The sequence below is a fragment of the Silurus meridionalis genome, chromosome 6, assembly GCF_014805685.1.
Source record: "Silurus meridionalis isolate SWU-2019-XX chromosome 6, ASM1480568v1, whole genome shotgun sequence".
Classification (NCBI taxonomy): Eukaryota; Metazoa; Chordata; class Actinopteri; order Siluriformes; family Siluridae; genus Silurus; species Silurus meridionalis.
The window spans coordinates 20,012,769-20,022,768 of record NC_060889.1 but is presented as its reverse complement, the minus strand read 5'-3'; the positions used below and the strand labels follow the sequence as shown (position 1 = coordinate 20,022,768).

At 38.3% G+C, this 10,000-nt stretch overlaps 1 protein-coding gene across 1 annotated transcript in view; it reads left to right on the top strand.

Annotated features, from left to right (window-relative positions):
* serpinh2 (serine (or cysteine) peptidase inhibitor, clade H, member 2) overlaps positions 1–10,000 on the top strand; it is a 25,010-nt gene that overhangs the window by 2,663 nt on the left and 12,347 nt on the right. The window contains exons 3-4 of the mRNA XM_046852013.1: positions 5,796–5,888; positions 7,745–7,977. Coding sequence (XP_046707969.1) covers positions 5,796–5,888; positions 7,745–7,977 — 326 coding nt within the window. The remainder of the gene's footprint in view (positions 1–5,795; positions 5,889–7,744; positions 7,978–10,000) is intronic.

Here is a 10,000-nt window from a genome sequence, read left to right as displayed (position 1 = left end):
TAAATTCAATGCTAAACAAGTGGAGGAAAAATATTTGTGGGTAAAAAAATGAATGGTGCTTTAAGTGGGTGGCTGGTCAAGAGCAAATAACAGCTGCATCCAGAACTGAATTCTACGCTCATGATAAACATTGTTTAAAATCCAACATGTTGTATGCATTATGTGAACATGATCAGTATTTCCAGTGTGATAAAGTGGAAAATGTACCACAATGTCATTAGATATTAGTTGTATTAGTTATGCCAATACATTTATTGTGAATATGCATACTCATTCTTAATCCACAGTTTTTCAGATAATTAACACAGAAGCAGATTTATGCTAGTGCGCTAGTTATGCCACAACTGAATTTACATTTTTCACCCAGCCTCAACTAAAGGCTTAAGGAACTCTTGACTGAAATGAAGGATAGCAGTGTGGCGATTAAACATCTTGGATTGGATGCATTGATTTGAAAGGTACAATGAATTGTAAAATTTATTACAAATGTATTGTTATTCAAAAGGACAGACTATAATCCATATTTTATAATAGACTAGCATGATTTGCTCTTAATTTTGATTATTAAAGTAGCCCTTTTCTAGGTCACTATAATTCACAAATTAGCAGTAGGTAATATACATACATCAGAGGAAATTCAATAAGATTTTATTTAATCATAGCAGATTCATTGTGATATCATTAAATATTGGATCTTTGTATAATAAATCTATGCCATATATCATGGTGTAATGTGTCATAATGTAGTAAAATTAATGGTATTTTAAATATTAAATCATTGCCAGAGTTTAACACCTAGTAAAGTCATTCTTTACTTCCTTCTTTAATTATTTTTGGATTTATCCCCAGAACACAGTTTTGGATAATAATGTGAAAAAATATAATTCAGTGTACCTGTGAAAAATGGTAAAAACTAACAAAATAATTAAATGGTACTTGTGGTAGCTAAGTGAATTTGATTGGCAGGCAGTCACTTAATTGTAGGGGGCAAAATGACCATTAAAATGAATCGACAAGGAAGAATACGTAAGAAACGGTGTATACTGGCGATGTGGTGTTTTTTATGTGCATAGGACGCAGTAATAAGTGGCTTCTCTATTGTCCTCCTCTGCATAAGGCACACTGATAATGCAGTTAGTTTGATCCTTACAAGAGAGTGATGGGAATGGGTCCAGTACAGATTGTGCTCATGATGACACTAGACGTAGATTGATTGTGTGCTGGTGCTTGATAAATAGACTACGAACAAGTGCACGTCTGCTCTGTTTGTTTCAGATTTGATTAGTTGTTACAGAATTGCATCTCAGGGGGTTCTTGTTGTATGCAGCTGATTAAAATGTGTACCCACTAAAATCACCAGTGCTAAATTAACTATAATTGAGACAAATTTTCTACAGGTTAATTTCCGAGCAGATTATTCAGCTGTAGTGATTTTTCTTTCTTTGCGGAATGTAAATGTGTACCTGCAAACGTGAAAGCCTTTTGGATGTGTGTGTGTGTGTGTGTGTGTGTGTGTGTGTGTGTGTGTGTGTGTGTGTGCTCTCTCTCAGTATTAGGTCTGCACAGTTGATAACTAATGATACTCCAGTCTATCATGGAGAGCTTATTTATCTTCCTATAGGGGGTTATGTGTCATCCTGAATAATTTAGTAACAAGTGTCCAGATCTCCTTCCCCACGGTGAGACCTTCTATCTGCACACACTGCGCAAGTACTTTTTAGCCCTCAATAGGCACTTTGTGTAGTCTTTATATGCGTTTTGGACGGATTGCTATGTCACTTGTTTACAGTGTCCTGTAGCGAAGACAAGAATTTCACACTGCTGTAATGACAAATAAAGGCGTATTTGTAAATCAGTGCTTTGCACTGCGTATCCCATGGTACGGTGTTTCAAATGCGTGCAAGATCGCAATATTTCTGTACGTCACGATCCGGCAAATTTAATAATGATTTTATAACAAGTTGAACACACTTAAGCATTAATGAGCTTTTTAGCATGTATAATAATTGAAGTATGATTAATGCAACTAGGTTGAAAGTAGCGCCCTAAACCATCGATGACTGGATTAAAAGCATCATTTTACCTTCAAACTTCTTACTTGCTTCAGTTCCTTTTTCTTAATAATACTGGGGAGTACTTTGATCTGCCTTTAAACAGGCTGAGGAATGAAGTCTGATTGTCTTTTCAATACAATGCACCAGTGAAAATAAGTGATGATTGACTGCGGATTGATAAGTAATCTAATTAATTTCTTTTGTTTCTGGTTTCAACTTAATTATGTTTTTTTCTTTTTTTCCTTTTGCTTCATATGCCACAGGAGTTGGTTGGTCACATTAATTCAGAACCGAAATATACAAATTAGATTAAACAGTAGATTAGAGCACATGAATGAGATTATGAAAATTGACTTGAGCTTGGATTTATAAATTTCACAAGTAAATCATATTATGGCTGGAAGGTCCGATAGTAATTCCTTTACGTCCATTCGCTTTCTCTTTCCCACATCCATCAAAACTTTTTTCCCCTTCTCCTTATTTTTTTAGAGGTCTGTCAGTCAGTCCACATTATTAGTTTTGCTCTTTGCTGTTTTCCCATAAATATGATTATCAAAATCATATCCAGCCAGTTGACTTAAATCCATACAGAATAATCTCGGACATTATGATGTGTAGCAGCCCTGGGCTCCTGAGTTCAATTTTGTGTTGAATTTCTGTCTGTGTTTTCTTCGGGTTCTTTGGTTTCCTCCTACCTTACCAAAAACTTTCAAGTTTGGCTAGATTGGTTATGCCAAGTGCGAATGAGTGTGTGAATGTGTGTGCGTGATACCCTGCAGGGGACTGGAGTGCCATCTGGGTTGAATTCTAACAGGGTTACTGATTCACCGTGACCCTGATCAGAGTAAAGCGGTTACTGAAGAGGAATGATTGAATAAATAAATGAATGAATGAATATTGTAAATATACTTTGCTACATGCATAGTGATCTGAATCAATGGTTCTATCCAGTCATGTGTCTGTGTGAATGTACTCCCAAAGTCCAGCTTTTGAAAAACATGATAATTGGGAGCTTTTTGGAGACAGATTGTTTGTAAAGGTTACCGGCATCCTGACTTTATTGAATCCAGCACAATTTCCTGATTTCCTCTGAGCAATTGTAAATAATGCGCTTTCCAGGTTGTTGCACACAGTTTTTATGGTAGCATGTGCATGGCATGTGAAAAAGAACATCCTGTGGATGGTCTTTTGCAGTCTAATGAAATGACCTCTTCCAGTGAAAGCAGGCGGCTCATGGGCATAAAGAAATCTACTCACTCTATAGCAAGAGCTTTAGACAATGGTTTGCGAGAATAATGAACACTATCTAGTATGGCTGTAGATGTCCGCACCGTTGTAGTTTCTTGTTTGTGCTGCTATCATTTATATGTGACAAATAAAGTCTTCTTCTTCTTTTTTGATTCACCAGGTGAGTATCAGTCTCCCTCATGAGTTAAATTAAACTGTATTAGAAATTGTGCTGTAGCCATGGAAGAGCAGATTTGTGCAGTAGGTCCCTCTAGTATCCTCAGCTCTCTTGTTCTGGTTTGTCTGTTTCCTCTTCGGCTAATTATTCCTCCCCACCAGTGCACGTGGTGATCTTTTACACTGCTGTTGTACGCTTATGAGAGCACTCAAGGACAGAATGGTAGAAACAGAGTGAGAGAGAGTGAGGGAGTGGGAATGGACAGATAGAGGGATGGTAGTACTACCCAGGAGAGAGTCTGTCCACTACAGTTAATTAATTAAGCTTTTGTTCTTCCTCTGTCACATACAAACAGCAACTGAGAGAGAGAGAGCGAGAGAGAGAGAGAGAGAGAGAGAGAGAGAGAGAGAGAAAGAAAGTCAACAGTACTAAAAAAAACCCACCCACACACAATAAACATGGAAACAGACACAAACCCACAAGTGCACACCAGTGTATGCTTTAATAAAAGCATCTCCCAAAGCAGCACGCTGTTCCATAATCACGGAGTTGATGAGCGAGGAGGAAAATGGCTTACCTAATTTTGTTTTGTCCTTTTATTTTTCTCCCTGAGCATCGTTTGTGGTCGGGGGTTGGGGTTATTTCAAGTGGGAGCGGACTCGTGATGCAAAGCCTAACAATAGTGCTATTGTTTTTCTGTAGTGTAATTAATGGAAGGGATGTCTCTCTGTGGCCAGGTTCCTCTCTTTTTTTCTCTTTCTCTCTTTCTCACTTCTTTTTCCTGCTGGAGCATACATTAGATGCGACATCGCCCAGATAAACATTCAGGTTCGATCGCTTCTTCTGATTCACAGCCAAGCTTGTGGTGCTAAAAAACTTGCATGGCCTTTGTTGCACTCACATTGCAGAAATCCCCTTTTATATGTTTTCTGTTTTTCTGTTTCAAGCTACATGACGACCCATTAATAACCAGCAGATACCATGACTTGTGTTTTGAACCTTGGAGTACTCAGGTTTCATCATCTCTATAATCAGTATCCAAGAAGATTGCCTTCACCTTGTTTTCACACGTTTAATTGAAGCTCTTGCATGCCATTGAATCGTATGCAATGGTTGGCAAACATCCGGTAGACACATGCGGCTTTTCGCAAACACAGTATCAGGTGTATTTCTCGTTTAAAGCAAGTCGTCTAAGGTTCACCAAACAAAGACGCTTTGTTTAACGGATTCCACCCAAACCTCACTTTTTAATCTCTCAAAAGAATGTGAGATTCTGACTTTGACTTGACTAGTATTTGAGGACACTGTGCTCCCGTGTAGTCCTCATATGGTAAGCATAGCAGCTTAAAGATAACTTTTCCCCATTAAGAGTTGAACATGTGACAGAACACAAAGCAAGCAAGCATCATTATTATTGCTTGCACAACTGTATATTAAAAAGCTGTAATGAAGAGAAACGGGTGGCAAATTATTATGTTGCACTAAAAGTAATGGAAATGTAAAGATCCAGCAGTGACTAACTGCTTCCTACAGACCCAGCTCGCATCGGGCTTTAAATCACACTCATGTCTACATAAAGAGGACAGACTTCGTACTCAGATATAGCAGCCAGTGACTGCTAATGAAGACTGTCTCATCTAACCCCAGAAGCGGACCAGAGTGTATTTGATGTAGTGGGTTACAATAATGGGGTGAAATGCTGTAACCCCACATTGTGTGAAGCTGTCATCCCATTATAGTAATAATGGATATTTCTTTTCGTCTCTCTCTCTCTCACTCGCTCTCTCTCTCTCTTTCTCTCTCTCTCGCGCTTTCTTTCTGGTTTGTGTCGCAAATACACACACGTTTTTGTGGCTAATTCAACAGGGAGAAAAGACTAGTGAAAAAAGCACATGTGACTATAATTCTACTAATAGTCTCTTTATCGAATCCCATCTTTGTTATAGAACGTAATGGGTTTAATGGACTGCAATAATATGTCCTATGTCACCCCTCCCTCATGTGTGCAGCCTCTTTTCTCTCGCTCGCTATTGCCTTGTCTTAATTTCATCACTCTCTTTTCTCTCTCACTGTGTCCCTAATGTAGTTTTGTACGATTTCAGTCTAATAGGATCTAATCTGTCAAGTTCCTAGTGGAAGCTGGCTTTGTTATGAAGGATGGCCTCATTCGGTGGCACAAAACAAGATTGGCTGATGTTCTTTTCAACTTCCTTTTAATGGCTCTAAAGAACCGTTAACTGTATATGTGTGTGTATGTGTGAGATATATGCAGCTATATTGCATTTGTGTTCTCAAAAGGATTCAGATTTTTTTTTTTATCTTTTGTTTTACTTTAGGTTTGTGGGATCATGGCTTTGACAAAGAAAATAAAGATCTTCTAAGCTTTTTGGGGACCAAGTACACCAAAGTACATATGATGCACACAGCAGGTAATTGGTTTGTTCTTACTGTTTTTTTTTTTTTGCAGCCATTTTTATTCATTTAAACAAAACTACTCAGTCTAGATAATTATGACTTTTTTTTTATTTACAGCATAACAACCTACAAGTAACAAGCTCGGGTCCCTTTAGAACATTTCAGAACTGTTAGACAATACAGTATGTGTGGAACTTAGAAGCCCCCAATGTAACACTGTCCTAAATGTAACAGTGTCTAACCCTCAAACACAATGATATATATTAATGCAAAATAATGCATCAAGTAAGATATGCAATATATTTGTCTGTAATGCAGCATAAAATATGGTGGTAAATCATATTATGACAATTTCCAGATAATCTATTCCATGTCCCCTCAGTGAACTTGGACTACATGGCTATTAGTTTCCTACTAGGCAAAAGCCTGAGTACTCTGCTTGAAACCATTTATTCTTTTACATGCTTTAAACTGTGTCTAATGTAAGCAGTTAATAAGCATGTCCTGTTCAAAGATTGTCAATTCATAAAGAAATTAATCTACAATACTGGAAAGCCGGAGTCTAGCACAGTTTGGTGATGTATTTATTCCCCCAAAAACACATAATAAATTAGTTGGTTGAAATGTTTATGTCCTTGAGCCAACGTGCAGATTTTGGGTGAATATTCTTAGAAGAAATATGCTGAAACATTTCCAGCAGAAAAATTATGGTATCGTGTGTGTATAAATATAAAATATATTGTTTGTGTATCTGGCTCAGGTTAAAGATAACCAATGTTAATCATACTTCTTTTACACTAAACCTAGCCTGAGGGTTTTATGGTTTTAACCATCAAATCAGTTTTACAGTTAACAGCAAGTTAAAGTAGCATCTACTGTATATTTGTGTCTATCTGTGTTGTTTAGCTGATGTCTCCACAATGCTACTATCTTCTGCTAAACTCCAACCTTGATCCCTGGAGAAAATTCTGCCTTTCTAGTCATGTTCCTCACTGAAAAGTGTGTAAAACACACCAGCGTTCTTTTCCAGGATTTATTACAGCAAGGCCGTTCTAATCTTCATCATTATTGGCCTAGGCATGTGGATAGTGGCATTTTCAGTAGTGTAGCTTGATTTATGAACCTTAACACACTTCTCTGTATTCTTTACACTTCCCCATGCTAATGAAGGAATAAGAGAATTTTGCCTTTATGTCACCTCATACTTATACCACCAATGAACAGGAAGTCATGAGTGACCCCTTCAGAGTTCCTCAAAACTTAAAAATATTAAAGAAATATAAATAGAACCATGAATTAATTACTGTTTAATACAATGTTCTTGTGATTCTCTTAATATATATTTGGTATTGGAATCCATTTCCAGCAAAGATTTTTCTGATCATTTGCTTAATTAACTACACTTCTATCTATTTTTACCCTTCTTTACTAAGCCTGCCAATTGTTCAGGACCTACTGTATGTGTCCTATTTATATATAGTTTCATTGGCATAGAATGTTTTTAGCAAAAAAATAAATAAAATCCCAGCTGCTGCTACTGAAGACAACAATGTTTACTGGGCCTTAGCTGATTTACGATGCTATTAGGAGCCTCCGATGGATTATAGCTACTGCCGTTGGACATTAAATTGCTGATGCCAGATTGATTTTTTGGAATGCCAGCAAGATGTGCTGTCGCAGCTTAAAGGGGCACACTAGTAAAGTGTACTAACTGATGATGTGGCACATAAACATTCACGGTTGTTTCTGACTGCCGACTTGCTCTGATTGGCTACAGTAGCTGAATCTGTGCTTAAAATTATTTTAAATTGCAGTGCTGCTTCCACAGTATATCAGATAGTAAGAACAAACTTTGTTCATGTGTTTGCAGGTGTATACGGTCACTATGAGGACATTGAGAATATGGTGCAGGTGTTGGAGTTGGGACTGTGGGGTGGAAAGGCCAGCATGGTGCTTCTGTTGCCCTTCCATGTGGAGAATCTGGCGAGACTGGAGCGCGTGTTGACACTAGAGCAGCTGGAGAAATGGCTGGGGAAGCTGAGCAGCATGAGCATGGCACTGTCTCTGCCCAGGGTCAATGTCAGCAGCACACTCAGCCTACAGGTATCACACTATCTGATATATATTTAGTGGCACACACTGCTAGAGTGTGTCAGTTACTTTATACTGGGTTATGTTTTGAATGCCTTTATACACAGGAGCAATTAAAATTAAAGTGTCTATGAATGCTATTTAAAAACGTACAACCATACAAAGGAAACACAAGCATCTTAACTTGATTAACACCTCCTACAGTGGTAGGTACAATTCTCCTTCAGGAACTCAAGCTGCGTCAACAATGCTTTGGGAACGCTTCGCGTTTTCCACGTTCTAAATCATGGGTGTAATCAGTCGAATGGAAAGCATGGCACCAGCTTCTGTTTGTTCAGGATGCGCTCTATGTGTGTTTGTCTTTGGTAAGTAGCAACACTGGGAGGTTCAGAAACAGAGCATCGCTACTCCCACTCCCCCTACTAGGGACCATGTGCGACGCTCTGGCCCGAAGTCCTGAGAAATGACGGATCTGAGGACCGTCATTTTAAATAAGAGGACTTCGGCCAAGAAATCCTGACAGGATATTCAGGGGATTTTGCCGGGAAGGGGTACTGTGCTCATTATAACCTCATTATACGATCTCCGCCCCGACACTTTCAGGGAGCTGCTACGCTAACCCTTGCACCCTATACTAGATCTACGTCAGCTGAACTGCTTACTATTAAGACTCGGGTTCAAGATGCTGACCCTGAATCAGATCTGATGACTGGTTTGTCGCGATAGATGAGAGAGTGTTCTCTCGGAGGGGCAATCCACTCTGTACAAGCAAGGGGCGCGGTGAGCCCTGTGTGCCTTAGATGTGTTCCTGTCTAGGGGCCCTGTGCTGGAAACCATGGTTACGTCTGTAACCTGGAGACATTTCTACTTCCACCTCCTACGATGCAATTATCACTTTACAGGTGTGCAATTTGTATAAAAAGTCATATTATCCGGATTATGTTAAGCATAATGCTTCATTCAATCTCCTAATAACTATCTCACTAGTCAGAATGACATCTCTACCCTTCATATTGTGCATTTTTTGGGGGTAACAACAATATGGCCAGCACGTTTGTGATGTGTACTTTTCTCCTCAGTGAAATGTATAGTTGTACAGCTTTAGCAAGGCATTATAAATCTAAAGATCTTTATTGTGAATAGAAATGGTGATTTGATGTCACTCTGTAAGCGGTGAATGACCTCAGAGTTGAGAAGAAGAATCCCAAATTGACCCATTTTCTCTTTTTTTAAACAAAAAAAAAACCCTTTCATTGTCAAAATGTTGCAGAAAGATTGATTTGCTATTCATTAGAAATATCACACATTTAGTCTAAATTACCATCTATTTGGAAAAAAAAAATATATATATATATATATATATATATATATATATATATATATATATATATATATTTTTTTTTTTTTTTTCAATTAGATGGTAATTTAGACTAAATGTGTGATATTTCTAATGAATAGCAAATCAATAGCAAATAACAGCATCAAGTAGCTACTAGGAGGCATATAAATATCTTTGAGCATGATGCATTCAAAAATACATGCCTGTGCATGTCAAGAAAACAATAGCCTGAATACACATTTTCAGGCTAGTTATTTGTCCACCCCTGCAGATATTTGGCATATCAATCATGTTCAAATAGCTACACAGGGCTCAGCAGTGTTCCTTTAATTCAAAGTTAAAAGCTTTTTCATCTCCATCCTCTTCAGTGACAATTTCTCTTGAGCAGCTTTGGCATCAGCAGCAATGTCTGTGCTGTCTCTGTATATTGATATCTGCGCTTCTCAGGGGTTTTGGCTTAGTTGTTGAGTGATAATGCATAGCACAGAAACTGTAGCCCTCTTTACAGCATTCTTTTTACACACTGTTGGATCCAACACCCTCTCAGACCCCTTTTTCTCTTCTGCTTCTGTGCTCCAGAATTGCTCTTTATACCAGAAAAGCACAAGCAGGTCCCCTGGCATCCCTGGGTTTTTGTGCCAGTGCTCTCACAGCCTCTAGTAAAGCATGGGCAAATGCATGAATCACCAGCTGCTC